The 16,307-nt window shown below is 36.7% G+C and overlaps 2 protein-coding genes across 2 annotated transcripts in view; one reads left to right on the forward strand and one right to left on the reverse strand.

Moving 5' to 3' along the window:
• The window catches only part of LOC121960925 (amyloid beta (A4) precursor protein-binding, family B, member 1 interacting protein), a 32,506-nt gene extending 25,304 nt beyond the window's left edge, over positions 1–7,202 (forward strand). Inside the window, exons 8-14 of the mRNA XM_042510824.1 lie at positions 564–638; positions 755–898; positions 1,285–1,395; positions 4,695–4,793; positions 4,884–5,007; positions 5,137–5,198; positions 6,320–7,202. Coding sequence (XP_042366758.1) covers positions 564–638; positions 755–898; positions 1,285–1,395; positions 4,695–4,793; positions 4,884–5,007; positions 5,137–5,198; positions 6,320–6,991 — 1,287 coding nt within the window. The 3' untranslated portion in view covers positions 6,992–7,202. The remainder of the gene's footprint in view (positions 1–563; positions 639–754; positions 899–1,284; positions 1,396–4,694; positions 4,794–4,883; positions 5,008–5,136; positions 5,199–6,319) is intronic.
• Positions 7,203–7,461: 259 nt separating this feature from the next.
• On the reverse strand, positions 7,462–16,147 carry LOC121960683 (protein adenylyltransferase SelO-like). The gene is made up of 19 exons (XM_042510491.1): positions 15,416–16,147; positions 15,209–15,327; positions 14,994–15,122; positions 14,045–14,109; positions 13,883–13,939; positions 13,678–13,776; positions 13,223–13,290; positions 12,714–12,801; positions 12,546–12,615; positions 12,240–12,312; positions 11,675–11,758; positions 11,457–11,586; positions 11,132–11,176; positions 10,952–11,033; positions 10,493–10,585; positions 10,081–10,157; positions 9,888–9,931; positions 9,640–9,719; positions 7,462–7,814 (listed from the first exon to the last, which is right to left on the reverse strand). Exons 1-19 carry the CDS (start codon positions 15,645–15,647, stop codon positions 7,692–7,694), a joined length of 1,758 nt encoding a protein of 585 aa, XP_042366425.1. The 5' UTR covers positions 15,648–16,147; the 3' UTR covers positions 7,462–7,691.
• Positions 16,148–16,307: the final 160 nt, after the last annotated feature.

Genomic DNA, 16,307 nt, shown 5'->3' on the forward strand with positions numbered 1-16,307 from the left:
GTAAAAATAAAATAAAAACAGAACAGAACACACAGAATGCAGCTTCAAATGGATAAAATCCACTTGATAATACTAGTATAAGTGTGTTAAACTGTGGTGTTGGTGGCTTAGTGGTTAAAGCAGGCGCCCCATTAACAAAGGCAGTGTCCTTGCTGCAGCAGCCTCAGGTTCAATTCCCACTCAAGGCCCTTCATTGCATGTTGTATCCAGTGTCTCTCTCCCCCTTTTTTGCTATTGATCTGTCCTATCTAATAAAGGCTAAAATGCCAAAAAAAATCTTTAAAAGTAAGATAAAATAAGGAAAAAAAAATGTGCAAAGAATGCATAACATAAAATTGAAAATAAAATAAAACCTACTTACATTATTAATAAAATAAGCATAAAAACAGAGTATATAAAATGCATAAAATCAAGGAAAATATGTATATGTATTGTGATTCAGCAACAAATTGATAAGTTTCAATCATAAAATGCAGCTCATGACAAATAAGCACCACAATGTATGGAGCTTTTTGGGGTAAAAGTCCAGAGATTCACTGATGCAGTTTGTTTTATTCCTGCAGAACTTTTATCTCTGGAAGAAGGATAAGAAAGCTCTCAAAGACATAAAAGACAAAGACAAGGAGTTATTAATACAGGTAAGAAAACAAACACGCAAAGTGAAATATGGTATGGAAATATTTTCTTTAAAGTGACGTCGTCCCACCGGGAGCTCTTCTCTCTGACGTCCTTTCATCCCTCTTCATCTCTGCAGGAGAACTTCTGCGGCACTTCCATCATCGTGCCCGATCTCGAGGGGGTGATGCACCTCAAAGAAGATGGCAAGAAGTCCTGGAAACCAAGGCTCTTTCAGCTGAGGGCCTCTGGGATTTATTACGTGCCCAAAGGGAAAACCAAGGTCAGGGATCAGAGGGGGACATCGTTTTGTTGCAAAGACCAGACTAAGAACATACATCCAGCGGCTAATACTCTGATCTAGTCTAATGCCTTCAGTTGGGCTCAAACTGGTGGTGACAAAAAAATATTTTTGCAAACTTATATAAATATATAGTTTTTTCTTCATTTACTACAAAGACATAGTCTTTCTGCTTTATCAGCCACACTCAGCTTTGACTCCCCTCTGGATACCTACAATATATTTACCTGATGTATATCTTAGATCTCTTTGAAGCTCTTACTCAGAAACATAACATTCACACAGGAGATCATGCCCATATTATTGCCCTTGTGCTGTAGATTATTAATTCAACAAGCAGTAACAGAATCCCTTTTTTTCTTTTTCAGTCGTCCCGTGACCTCGTCTGCTTTGTCCAGTTTGACAACGTGAACGTCTACTTTGGCAAAGACTTTAAGAGCAAATATAAAGCCCCGACCGACTTCTGCTTTATTCTGAAGGTAGGTTATCTTTAAATGTGTTTTTTCTGATCATAGTTTGCTGCACTGTACACAGCTTTACTGTTGAATTAATGAACAGAGAAGCTGCCACTTCCCCTAACTAAAGAAAACATTTACAGTAAGACTACCAGTTCCTTGTCACTTTTGCTGTTTGTGTTGGTCGGTATTACGTGGCACGTATATCACTCTGTATATCAGCAGGGGTGGAGCCGCATGTTGCAAACACTTGAGATTCAGTCCAGACCTAAAGCTAGTCAGGGTCATGCTCCTGCAGGAGATTATTTTCCCATTTACAACAGCAGTAAGCACTACTTAAAACGTAAATAAGTTGGGGAAGCATTAGTTGCAGAGGAAAAATCTAATCTCAACATCCTATTTTGTATCTAATTGTTGTTGTCTAATTGTGAAGTAAAATTTATGGAAAAAAATTGACTCACAAAATAAGGAATATGGAAAATGTGTTCGAGAAAAAGTGGATTTTGGAAGATGGGGATGTGTAACCACACCATTAATCTCTCCATATATTTATTTTTTCTTTTTTTCTTTTTTTTTATTCATTTTTTTTTTTTATTCATTTATTTATTTATTTGGCAGATATATTTATTTTTATTTGTGGTATATTGCAAACTGAAAGCTGTATGGGAATTGTATGCAAAAAAAATAAAGTATAAAAATAAAAATAGGCAACATTTGTATTATGTTTCTATTTTTAAGTTATAAAACATAGGTAAGGTAGTAATTTGTTTTAAAAGAAAAAGTAATCTTGTAACCTGTTTTTATTTTACTATGCTGGAGTTCATAGCAGGCATGTTTATCTGACGATGCTACATTTTAATTATGTGGTATGAACTTTGCATGATTAGGGAATAGCATAATAGGATAAACGTGCATATATTACCATCTGAATGGCACAAATTTGGAGGTATTTTGAAAAAAGCCCCCGGAGCCCCACTTCAGCTCCACCTCCGTTTAGCTCAGATAGATATGAATGCAGACTTGACTATTTTAAGGTGGTTTCTGAGTGTGTGGTCATCTACACAGCTGCGTGATTTACTGGAAATGTGAAAAAGCAATAAATAGTTGAATTTGAAGAAGTGAAAGGAGACAGTTTTATGCAATTTTGCCAAAAGTGGTGAGAAAGTAAAAACAATTATTATCTGTTCATTTCATTTCTTAATAGAAAAAAAACTGTAAAAGCACCATGCATTTGATTTCGTAATACTTTTAAATTCATAATATTAACAGTGATGGGACGCACCTTCAGTACTCATTTCGGAAATGCTGAGTGACATGACAAAAAGCAGGAATTAGATGAGTTGGTGGTGGGTCTTAAAGGGATGTGAAAGTCTGCTTTCTTTTTTTTTTCCCCTGTCTTCTCTGGGAAATACCAGAATCAGCAGATACCGTTCAGCTAGTTGTTGAGGATCAAAGTGAAAAAAAGCTTAGAGAGGCAAAGAAACTGAATTACCTACCAGTGAAAGAAGCAGTCCTCAAGGTTTGAGCTTGAGGCGCTGTTCGCCAAGGGCGAAGGAAAATGACCTGTCAGAGTGCAGTTTTTTTGGAAACAGGTTTCGAATCTTATCCTCGTTGTTTATGAATCATACTGTAAAATTTATAAAAAGCTGCCCCAGTTGTGGTGATGAAGATGATGCAGTTATAACTGAAGCTGTTTTTGGCTGCAATTGTTTGATTAGGATGCGTATTAGAGCATATGTTCAAGAAATTATGCCTTTTATACTTTAAACACAAAAATGTTTTTAAGAAAAAATACACAAATCCACAGTCAGACAGAAGAAACGACAAAAATCAGACCAAATAAGACAACAACCAGAAAACAACCATAGAACAAAACAAAACAGGCAGCACCCTTTTCAGACTTCTACTGTTCTATCACGATAAAGGTAAACGCCTAAAAAATCTTTAAAAAAAAAAAAATTAGGGTGTGTTTTGACAGCTCGGTCGCTTGGTGTTTATGGGCTGCCAAAATAACTGCAGCAATTTAAGGGCGAGAGCAAAACCATTCAGCTGTTTGTTATTCAGGAAAGCTGCCTGAGGGGATCTGTAACACCAGCCCATCAGGTTTTAACTGATATCACCACATTATATTTGGTGTGCACTTAGTGGCAGAAATCCAACTATTAAGGCTATCTGCGCATCAAACAGCTCATATTTCCAAAAGGAAACTGGAATATTGAATGTGCTTACTGGTTAACACTCTGACTCTAGACTCTCGCTGCCCTCTTGTGGTACCCTGCGATACTCTTAATACCACTGACTGTGCACATCAAAGTATGTTTACAGGTTTTGCTGAGTATTACTGCACATGCACAATTTATGTAAAGTCATTAATATCACTTGAGTCAGCATTGGTTGGGGCTGAAGAAAAAAAAATCTGGGGAATGTGCCAACACCCTGCTCCTCATATCTGTTTGCTGCTAGCATAACACACCTGAATCTCTGAGTGGGCGTCAGTTAAGATGTATTGTGGGTAATGTAGGCGTTCAGGATTTTTTTGATTTTGCTGCATCAGTTTTCTCCTTTTCCCCACAGTGGTACAGAAGTGCAAAGCTGAATCATTCAGTCAGTGAGTTTGTTAAGGATCCAGAGAATACGCTAATGAAAAACAATAGTATTTGGCAGAAAACAGCAGAAAAGATTTTTTTTAAAAAGCTTTTATTATCAAAAATACCCCCTTTTTTTAAATTTATTTATTTATTTTTTTTTACATATTTCAATAAACATAATACCTCTTCTGTCACAGGACTGGAACTTCTAGCTTCAGTACAATACCTTGAAAAGTATTGATATTCAGTGCCATGGAGACAACTAACATTAAGGGCATATCATTTACAGTTTTTTTTTTTTTTTTTTAAATATGTCAATTTGCAACTTTTCTTGTCTGGGAGCAGAGAACAGCAGAATGACTGTAGTATACTAAAAAAAAAATAAGCGAAATGTCACAAAAATAGAAATATTCAGAATTGATAAAATGTTATATTTCACAACACTACACAGTTCTGTTCACAAAGAATACATAAAAACGACAAAGCAGAAAACAAATATGTGCAGGCCAAATTTGCTGAAATGACCTAAAACCAAACACGCGTTAGTTCAAAACCAGAAGTTGAATTTAATTTGAGTCAAACTGAAAGGCAGGGATTTGTTCCCTTTTTTAACGATTAGATTTCTCTAAGAAATGAGGGATTTAACAGGAATCTCAAAGAACATCTGTATGTAATAGTACCTAAACAAAACAGCTTATTTTCTCATCTGTTTACCTTTTGGATTTGTCTCTACAGCATCCTCAGATCCAAAAAGAGTCTCAGTACATCAAGTACCTCTGCTGCGATGATGCTCATTTCATGAACCTTTGGGTAACCGGAATACGGATTGCAAAGGTAAACTCGCCCACCTCTGCATTTAATAACGGGAAAAAAATTCCACTTGACTCAAACTCATTCTCTGTGCTGTGTTTCTTGCACTTGCAGTATGGTGCGTCACTGTATGAAAACTATAAAACAGCAGAGAAGAAGGCAGCTGTGAGCTCTGTGTGGACGAACCGCAGCACGCCATCGAGCTCCAATCAATCAACGCCCTCACCAACTATCAAAGGTAGCACGACACACAAGCTGCCATTACTGAGTGTTTGACCGATGTGAAACAAACCAGATGTAGAGATATTAGTTCAAACATTTGGCCTGTACAGTCTGTTTACTCATATGATTGCTCTTTCTGCGTCAGCCAAATCACCGAGCCAGGCCAACGGTCACGCTCCCAAGCCCCAACCAGGACTCATCTCTCAGGTACGAAATGATTTATTTGACATTGTATTGTTTTGTTGTTGTTGTTATTGTTGTTCATTATATAAAATGTGAGAAAAAAGTGGGAAAAGCCCACCATATTTTCAAAGTGATGCTTTTGTGTTTTTATCCAGACATTTTGGGGCAGAATTCAAACATATTAATCTGACAGTGATAAACACACAAAAAAGCAGAAAATGGGACAATGTTAAGCTTAATATGGACCCAAAAATAATCAAAAATGTCATAGTATAGTGTGATTGTCAAAAATCATCTAAAATGTCATAGTACGTCGCTAAAAATTCACCAGAAAAAAAATGTTTCTAAAAAATCATGAAAAATTTGTATAGTGTGATTGGCAAAAATTATCAAAAATGTGTCAAAAATCCTCGCTAACAAATCGATGATGCTGCCCAAAAATCAACAAACACCTCATAATATAGTATGCCGCCCAAAAATAATCAAAAACATTACAGGGTAGTATGACTGTCAAAAATCTTATTTATGTGGCTCAAAAATAATCAAAATCATATTAGTATAGTATATAACCCAAAATTTTATAAATAACATCATAGTGTAGTATGTAGCTCAAATTCATTGATGTGATATCCAAAACTCACCAAAAATGGCATTGTAATCATCACAAAGGTCAAAGTATCGTATGTCACTGAAGAAAAAACAAGAAACGTCATATTATATTATGTCACTCAAAAATCATCAAAAATGTCATAGTATGTTTCTAAAAAATAATTTAAAAAGTCTTTGTATAGTGTGATTGTCAAAAATAATGAAAAATGTCAGAACATTCTGTCACTCAAAAATGATCAAAAACATCTTTGTATAGTATTCAAAATCATCAAAAACGTCACAGGAAAGTGTCGCACAAAAATCAAATCAATCGTACTTTCATATACAAAATTTTTTCTGGCATGGTATTATTTTTGTCAAAATGCTTTACTATGACTTTTTATGGCGTAATTAGGACATACACCAGTATTACTTAATGACACTTATATGACATATTATACTATGACTGTCTTTATTGCAAACTATACTATGAGTATTTCATGGGAGACTATGGTATGTCTTTTTCTCACTGTCGCATTATGTTCTGCTTTTCTAAGGACTTTGGAAATGTTCCACCTCCACCCCCACCCCCACCAATGGCTGAGATCCTTCCTCCACCGCCTCCAGACCCAGTCCTCCCTCCTCCACCGCCTGCAGACTCAGTCCTCCCTCCTCCACCACCTCCTATGGCAGCAAAGAGTTCTTCAAGACCTCTTCCCCCCCAGCGACACCTGCCAACCAACTTCCCTCCACCTCCACCTGCAATGGACAGCCTTCCTCCTCCACCGCCGCCCCCACCAAATGATGATACCTTAGAGGCCCCGCCAGACTTCCTTCCACCCCCCCCTCCAGCCACTGGCTTTGGTTCACTGCCACCTCCTCCGCCTATGAACTCCCTACCACCGCCGCCTCCCCCAGCAAGTGTCAGGGGTGTGGACCAGTCTCTGCCTCCTCCACCACCAGATCCAGGGTTTCTACCACCACCTCCACCTCAGCCAGTGTTTACAGGGGCTGGAGTACCCCCTCCCCCTCCACCACCTCCTCCTCCACCTTCATCTGCTGCCGCTCCCCCTGCCCCAAGAGTAGCAGTGCGACCCTCTGGCTCCTTGAAGAAGGTGCCTCCTGCTCCGCCGAAGAGAACTACACCATCACTGCACGGAGGAGGTGATGGTGGAGACTTCATGTCAGAACTGATGCTGGCCATGAACAAGAAACGCGGTAATCAGTAGCACGACGACCAACTTCACTCTTAATTAGCCTCGTCTTGATTTCAGCAAAACAGCTAATTTTTTTCCCAAACAATACCAAACATAAACTTTTTCTCTTGAAGAAAACAGACAGTGATGCTTTTTCCTAACAGCTCATCCAAAACATTATTTTGCATGAGTTGAGTACAGGGTAATTAATCTTAGTTTTTTTTTTTTTTTTTTTTTTTTTTTTTTTTTAAAGGATACTTAAGAGAATTGTAAATATTGTTGCAAGTTTGCAAGAACTGTAAATACTTTAAAAAACTTTTCCAGCATACACAGTAATTTTCAAATGACTAAAATGGCTAAATAAAACCCTGCATAATAAATGCATAAACTCAACACAAATTTCGTATTGGATTGAATTACTGTATCATCTTGTCAAAGAGTACAACCAGAGTACAAGTTTCTTTAAAAAAGCAGCAGGACAGCTTCCACTGTAGCCCTTTTGACTTCAATTTGGTTTTATTATGATGTTACAAAGGATTTATTTTTTAGATGTGAAGTAGTCAAAATACAATACAATACAGAGTTTAAGTGTTCTCTGACAAGGATGCTGTACCTAATTATCTAATTGTTTTCAGTAGAAAAGAACACCAAATCTTCAACAAAATGAGTAGATTTACTAAAATATACCATAAAAGTTCTGGTATTTATTATATATTTACTTCAGCGTGTTTGCTCAAGAGGAACAGCTGACCTTTATCCTCTGAGCCCACAGGGGAGGTCTTGCTGCATAGTCCACCTCCTCTGCAGTCTCTTGTGTAACAAAAGGGAAGGACAGTGTGTGGTAAAGCAGCACCACCTAGTGGGAAAAAAAAGAGACCAGGTGACAGTTACTCAAACCACTTCGACTTAGCAGTAGATAAGACAAAAGTATTTCCTAAAAAACTCAGAAAGAAAAAGTCAGAATACAGTATGGCGCTCAAACATGATCAAAAATGTGATTGTATGGCATGTCCCTAAATAGTCATTAAACATCATAGTGTAGTTTATCGTCCAAAATCAATCAAAAATGTCATAGTGTAGTATGTTGTCAAAAAAATCAAAGAAAGAAGTCGAAGTATGGTATGTCATCTAAGGGAATAAAAAAATGGTTTTGGCCCGTTTTGCAACATTCTATGTTTTCACATATTTCAGCACGATATTTTATGCAGTTTTCAGCCATTTTTGGGACATGTTAGTTTTTTGCCAAACTATAATGTTGCTTTTTCTGTCATTTTTTTGGTGGATTTTTGGACATGCTGTTTTATGGTGTTTTTGGCTGTTTTTTGCAAAATCCTTTGCGATGGCGTGTCTCTGCACGCTATTTGAAGTGGTTTGAAATGGTTTTAAGCAGTTTTTTGAAAATGGCATTTTTGACATTTTTGCCATACTATAGCCTTGCATTTTTGGTGGATTTTTGGACATGCTGTTTTATGGTGTTTTGGCTGTTTTTTGCAAAATCCTTTGCTATGGCGTGTCTCTGCACGCTATTTGAAGTGGTTTGAAATGGTTTTAAAGCAGTTTTTTGAAAATGGCATTTTTTGACATTTTTGCCATACTATAGCCTTGCATTTTTGGTGGATTTTTGGACATGTTGTTTTATGGTGTTTTTGGCTGTTTTTGCAAAATCCTTTGCTATGGCGTGTCTCTGCACGCTATTTGAAGTGGTTTGAAATGGTTTTAAGCAGTTTTTTGAAAATGGCATTTTTTGACATTTTTGCCATACTATAGCCTTGCATTTTTGGTGGATTTTTGGACATGCTGTTTTATGGTGTTTTTGGCTGTTTTTGCAAAATCCTTTGCTATGGGCGTGTCTCTGCAAGCTATTTGAAGTGGTTTTAAAATGGTTTTAAAGCAGTTTTTTGAAAATGGCATTTTTTGACATTTTTGCCATACTATAGCCTTGCATTTTTGGTGGATTTTTGGACATGCTATTTTTATGGTGTTTTTGGCTGCTGTTTTTGCAAAATCCTTTGCTATGGCGTGTCTCTGCACGCTATTTTAAGTGGTTTAAAATGGTTTTAAGCAGTTTTTTTTGAAAATGGCATTTTTTGACATTTTTTGCCATACTATAGCCTTGCATTTTTGGTGGATTTTTGGACATGCTGTTTTATGGTGTTTTGGGCTGTGTTTGCAAAATCCTTTGCTATGGCGTGTCTCTGCACGCTATTTGAAGTGGTTTGAAATGGTTTTAAGCAGTTTTTTGAAAATGGCATTTTTGACATTTTTGCCATACTATAGCCTTGCCAAAAACACCATAAAACAACATGTCCAAAAATCCACCAAAAATGCAAGGCTATAGTATGGCAAAAATTTCAAAAAATGACATTTTCAAAAAACTGTTTAAAACAATTTCAAACCACATGAAATAGCGTGCCGAGACATCCCAAAACACAGGATGTTGCAAAAACAGACAAAAACAAGATGAGATCATATTTAGTCCCATTAACAAACTATATACAATCCCACGGCACATCTTCACAGTAATTACTACATGTAAACTTTAGCTAACAATCTCTTTGGACAAATCCACATGCGGAAAACAAGCTGCAAAATGTAACAGTTTTCAAGGGCCCTTTTCAACTTTCAAAACTTTTAAGACCCTGCGGTCACACTGTAATACGAGTTCAATATCATATACATACCTCAGAGAAATCATTCGCCTCAGCTTTACTTATGGCCGACTCTGCCATCCAGTTCCTCAGCACATATCTGGGATTTACATCTGCAAGATATTTGCAAGCAGGCAAAGTTATTCTTGGAAAAAACATCATACATAACATTACAGAAATCAGTATAATGAATTTGCTTCTTTTGACTCACTATGAAATTTCAACTTGTTATACATTCCATGTCAAAGTCAACACTATAATTTGTAGATTCAGTGGCTTACTTTTCATCCTGAGTTGACGATCCAATTCACTATCATTTTGTTGTCTGGACAGAAAAAAAATTTAATCCAACTTGATATAATCCCAAAAACATGCTATGACAACAAATAAAAATGAGTGTGTTTTCCAGGGAAAAAAAATCTCCTTGTGAACATTTAAGTAAAACTGACTATTACTGTCCGTCTTTTTGCTTACCTGCTGAGCCGGAGCAGGTACATGCTGAGCCACTCAGAAAAGAGCTTGTGGGAGGACAAGTCTTCGAGAGCCCACATCTAAAAAAGAAAGCCTTAAATCAAAACTGAACTTCTGCATTTCTAAACTGGTTTTGCATAATTGTTGCTACTGAAGTAACAGCATTTTGCATTAGGCTTACCTGCATACTAATCAAACACTAATTCACTATTCTGCAGCAGTCATATACATGCATCTTTAGTGATATTTATCACAATTTATTTATTCAGTGTTTCACTATTACATTTGCAGCTCTCCACAACTTAACAGAAGAAACCCAATGTCAGCCCCAGAAATGATTTCTTGACACATTTAGTAAAGATGTCACCAACTTCAAAATAAAATGTAATATAGCATATTATTACATAAGCTCTACCTGCGTGAAGTTGCTGTTGTGAAGCTGCTGGGCTGATGCTTCACTGAGCTGCCTGAAGGTCATGGTGAAGTCTGACTGTGTGTCCTCCATCATCTGGGGAGACAAACACAAATAAGAATGAAATTAACTTCACTTACTGAACTTACCATTTAACCATTAACTGTTTTCTACTGTTGTATTTAGATCCATACAATAATTATATACATGCCCCAAAGTCTCATCCACACACAAGTGTTTACAACTCGGTTTTATCATTTTTAATCCTCTTACTTTATTTTATTTTGTGTGGGTTTTCCTTTTTAAAAGGGGCCCACAAACTCCTTTGACTGTTGAGCATATTTTTACATTTTTAATTGTTGTTTTTGTAAATATTAAAATTACTCTTAGTTCATACTGACACACTATTATTTTAAACAACTTCAGAATTCATAAGCATGCAACTCTCTGTCAATGACTCGCCTTAAGCAAGAAGGCGATTAGGTAACCATCCTCCTCCTCTTCACCCAGAAGCCCCAGTTTAGCTTTAAATCGCTGATGAATCCTGGAACACATGCATGAATAATAATAATTATGACCATCTCTGCTTGGCTATAGCATTATGGACAACATGAAGACTATAATATTTCATGTGAAGCTCACCTCATGTGGTAAATATCTGCATATCCTTTTAAAATGATTTTAGCCCTGAAAAAAAGAGGAAAATAGATGTATGAGCTACAGTTTGACAAGGAAGGTGACTATCATTTTTGGCTAAAAAGTAATTTCCCATGTTGCTTCTAGACTTTTTTAAATATTTACCACAGTAAAATAAATGACGTCTCCATTTGTAGAGGTAGTAGTATGCAAAGAGTTTTGTATAAGTCAAACTGAATGTTGTTGCACTTTGTATTGTTGGCAAACGGATCAATACAAGTAACATAAGTTAATGCACTCTTAATATAAATTGTTATCCTGGTGTTCTTACTCTTTCTGCTGTTTTGTAGAAAGCACAGGCCTGAGAGCCATCAGGAGCTTCTCCAGGTTGAACAGTCCGACGTTGGCCTGCGCTCCGATGCTGTATCTGCCCTCATCATCAGATGTGTTGGGGACAAAATCTGCAACGATAAAGCCTTGTTTCACCTTTGACGAAGACAGGATATTCAGATATTTCAATGAACTACAGACACGCATCATTGGACACACTGGGGTTATACGACTCCATGAAGCCAAATGGTCCGTAGTCGATGGTGATAGACAGAAGGCTGAAGTTGTCCGTGTTGCACACACCTGTTGTGGCAACACACATTTGATGTCAGTAGATGTTGGAATAAACTGTATGACAAAACGTGCCGGCTCTCTAATGCTTTTATTTTTAACCAACTTTAATACTCATTTTTGGACCAACTGTGTATATAAGTATAAAGGTAAGTAAATATGCGGTCCGCTGCAGAGTTAGGTTCTATGTAAAAATGTAGTTATGTTAATGGTAAACTAAATTTTTCCAACAGGTAAATGCAAGAACATAATAAAAACACAGCATTAAGTTCAGTGGTAGGTTTAAAATTTGTAACATCAGAAATGTGGACTTTCACACAAAAGAGTTTGACTCATTTTGACAAACAGAGATAAAACAATTGATACAATAATTTCCATAAAACATTTGTTGCAATTAGGACCTCACAGGTTCAAATTAAAGACTAATTGATGATTGTTAAGTTCTAATATTGATATAATTGAATTTAAGACTTTTTCAGACACTCTGTCTCACCATGTGCAAACCCAACTGACATCCACTGGGCAATCAGATGTGCTGTTTCATTCACAACAGTGGAATAAAATACCTAGAAAAGATAAAATAAAACATAAAGCATGATATGAGAATGTTTCTTGAATGAACAAACAATATACAGCATGCAGATATACAGTAACTTCAGCGTAGCGTTTAATTCCCATAATTACTAGCACATGGACACCTTATGTTTATTTTTCATTTTCTGTTCTAAAGTTAGATCAATCAAAACCTCATATTATGTGATCAAAATAATAATGAATACATATTCTTTACCTAACCTACCAAATATTTATCTGGGTCATCTGACTTGATTGAAGGAAAATGTTCATCAATCACAAAGTTCAGCAGCTTTCTAAAATCAACAGAACAATAACGTATTATAAGCAGCGCGACACTAAACGCAGCCATAGAATGAGAAGAAAGTGTGACAGATCATGTGACCAGACCCACCTGAGGAGCTCGATCTCTCCACTTTGAGCCAAAATTTCTAAAGATCCGATCCGAAACCACGACTTGGCTAACCGGAGAACGACAGCTCCTGAGAAAATAAGAAAAAACATGTGATGTGATGAAAAATTAAAGCTGCAGTCAGCGATTGTAGTTCAGACACTTTTTTCTGTCAGAATATCTCTTCGAAGTCTGCTAGTTATGTTTGTTCTAAAGAAAAATTAAGTATATATCTAAAAAAAAAAAAAAAAAACATACCCCGCTTTTTTGTGTATTTACACTACACAGGTCCATATCTTACAAAATGAGCACCATGTTGTATTGAAGAAGACATCAATAAACTACTGACGATACAATCTGACTTATTTTTCAATCAGTGGAGTCTCCCCCTGCTGGTCATTAAAAAGAATGTAGGTTTAAAACACTACAAAGATGGCACCTTGACTCCACCTTTAAATTAAACTCATAATAATGAGTACAATCTTTAACTATTTTTGCACGAATAACTTTACCTCTCTCTGTCTTCACATTGCCATTGTAGAACTGATCCCTCATCACTGGCTCGTCACTTACAATTAGACTGAAACAAAGCAGAGCAAAAAATGATCAGATCAATAACAGATTCAAATTTCTTCCAATCTTCCCTTTAAAATGCGATGGGAAGTGGAGGAAACAAATTTAACTACTTACAAGTTCTGTATTATTTTGGGACTTTTAAAATATGTCATTACTGAATTTTGTGATGAATCTGGTGTAGATAAATTCTGTAAGCTATATGGTCTACCTAACAGTCATATCGACAGTTATTCTGTAGAAACTGCACAAACTCTATGAGTCCAATACAAAATATTAAGAGATCCCTTGACATTTATTATAATTGTTTTTTTTCTTTGACAAAAATTAGAATTAGTCACATAGCAGAGTAAGTCCTGCTTGTTGCATTTCACCCATCACCTGCTCCTCTCACCTGGCAGCCCTGCTGGTTGGGACACCAAGGAAATGCATGGCCTCACTGCAAAGAAACTCCCTCACAGAGGAGCGGATCACAGCTCGACCATCTCCTGACCTGCATCGACATTTTCAAATGTGTGTTGAATGTCTAAGGAAGATCCTCGTGCTGACATTTGGTATCAACATGCAGTTTTGCCAAATGTAGCATGGTGAAAACATACCTTGAATAAGGCGTCTTCCCAGAGCCTTTAAGCTGCAGTTCCCACACTTCTCCTTTCCTGTTTAACATTTTATAATAAATATAAGTTAAAGCCTTAACTTGTGATGCACTTTAAATTTACAGTTTTTAAAATACAAGGAGTCTTATTCAAAAACAGTCTTACCTGTTGGTATACTGACCAAGGAAATGTGCTCGACCATCACCCAGCTGACCTGCCCAGTAGCCAAACTGATGGAGAAGCAGATATTCAACAACACAGTTTGTGTCAAATACTTTGATCAGATCTGTTTAACATTTACACAAGTATCATTCCGGTAAGGAAAATTTACACATACTTTCAAGTTTTCTTTTTGTCTGAAGTTAGTCAACATGTTTTTGGCTTACTTTAGCCTTCACTTGAGGATTATCTGTTGAGATTATATATGTATATATGTTCCTGGCATAGACTGTATATAAAACAGCTAAAACACCCATCCGACCAATCGTGAGCAGCCCCATTGAATGCGAGTGCATGGATTGGCTATCGCAGCTGTCAATCATGCCAGAAAATGCTCTTTTTGTTGAATTGAATAACTCATTAAAACCAAACTTATCATAAAACAAACACTTGAACTAACATCAGGGTGATGACAGCTACCTTCAGTCTAAGAAACACTGTTGTGTACTTAGAGTTTTTAGTTCAGCCTATGTCCCATTCACTAACATGGGGGTTTTAGCTGTTTTATATACAGTCTATGCCAGGAACATATATACATATAAATAGAGATTTAAATGTTACACTTTGGGGAAACGGTCATGTTGTCAACACAGAGAATCTGTCTATATAGTTTGATTAAAGAACCTGTATAAGAATCCATGTATGTGTCGGAAAAAATAACATGTGACTAAACTTAGCCCACAGCTGTGATGTAATAATAATAATAATAATAACAATAATAACAATAATAATAATAATAAAAATGGTGTACACCTGCTTTTATTACAAATTCAATGTTTTGTTTCGGTTCAAAAAAAGATCTGTTTATGGCAGCTAATATGTTGCAATCAGACTTTTTACATAATGAATGCATGACAATAAATCTACAACAAACAGAGAACAGACTAATCATTACCTGATGACCTCCATATCTGTGAGCAAGCGGGACAGATCCTGCCAGCAGTCTGCTACCGCTGGCATAACGCAGGAAGTCATCTGACCTGGTTACAGCCAAATCTAAATCTAAAATCCCCTCCACGACATCCTGTCAAGACAAATTCAGATATAGATGAACTCCTCACATTTCTGTGCAAAGTCTCTGCGGTGCTGCTAATGATGTCGTATCATCACCTGAGAAGCTGCCCCAAGTCTCAACGGGCCTTTCAGTGGAGTTGGGGTGGATTTGGAGAATATGCAGTTCTTTACGGAGCGTGCAAAGTTGCCATCAACCTCATCGATTGGGAATGCTTCTGCAGAGAGAACAGACGAGATTGAATTGCAACAACACCACTACAAACTCTCTGTACTCTAAAAACACACACAGATCATTTTTTTTACCTATTAGCTTCTTGCAGGACACTCTGAACTGATTCAGGTCCTTTATAAGGTTTGAAACACTAATGTTCCACCTGGATTTGACGGTTTGTGGTGACAGCTGGCTGCTGGATGCCGTATTGTCAGGACTGTGACAGTCACCCTCAGGACTTTGGCAGAACTCCAGTAAATGTACAGATATGAAGCTGGATGCTGCTACCAGAGCAAAGACTAGCACTTTGGCGGGGCTCCACATGTTGCAGACACAGCAGCTGCCTCAGTGTTACCTAGCTGGCTGGATGGCTTCTGATTTTATAACCTAGCAAGCAAATTACAACCTTTTATTGGACCACTGCTAATGAATTTTAAATATACAATGAGAAATTTAGGCATCACATTTGATTCTCAACTAAACTTTGAACCACATGTCAAGAATTTCATACAATCCTTCCATTTCCACCTAAGAAATATTACCAAAATTAAATCAGCTGTGTTTTCTTCTACAATATTTATACTTATGTATTCTCACGCCTTGATCACAGTATCACAGTTTACATTCCTCAGTAAATCTTAGCTCAGCTTTTATGAGTGCAGAATGCTGTTGCTCGAACTTTAACTCGACAAATTGTAGTTATACCCAATTCTCGCATTCATCAATATGTTACCAGTTAATTTCTGAACTGACTTTAAGATTCTTCTCGATAATTTTCCCTTTTGTTTACTTTCCTGATTTGTTTTTCATTTAATTTTGTTCTGTTTTGCCTCTATACACACATATTTCTTTGCTTTTAAGATTATTTTTAATTATGGTAACTATTTTTTCTTATTATTGTTTTTGTTTCATGCACTTTGTGAAGCAATTTGTGACCTTGTTTATTTTATTTGTTGTTAGTGTGCAATACCAATAAAGTTGTAT

This window comes from Plectropomus leopardus, chromosome 21 (assembly GCF_008729295.1).
Source record: "Plectropomus leopardus isolate mb chromosome 21, YSFRI_Pleo_2.0, whole genome shotgun sequence".
Taxonomy (NCBI): domain Eukaryota; kingdom Metazoa; phylum Chordata; class Actinopteri; order Perciformes; family Serranidae; genus Plectropomus; species Plectropomus leopardus.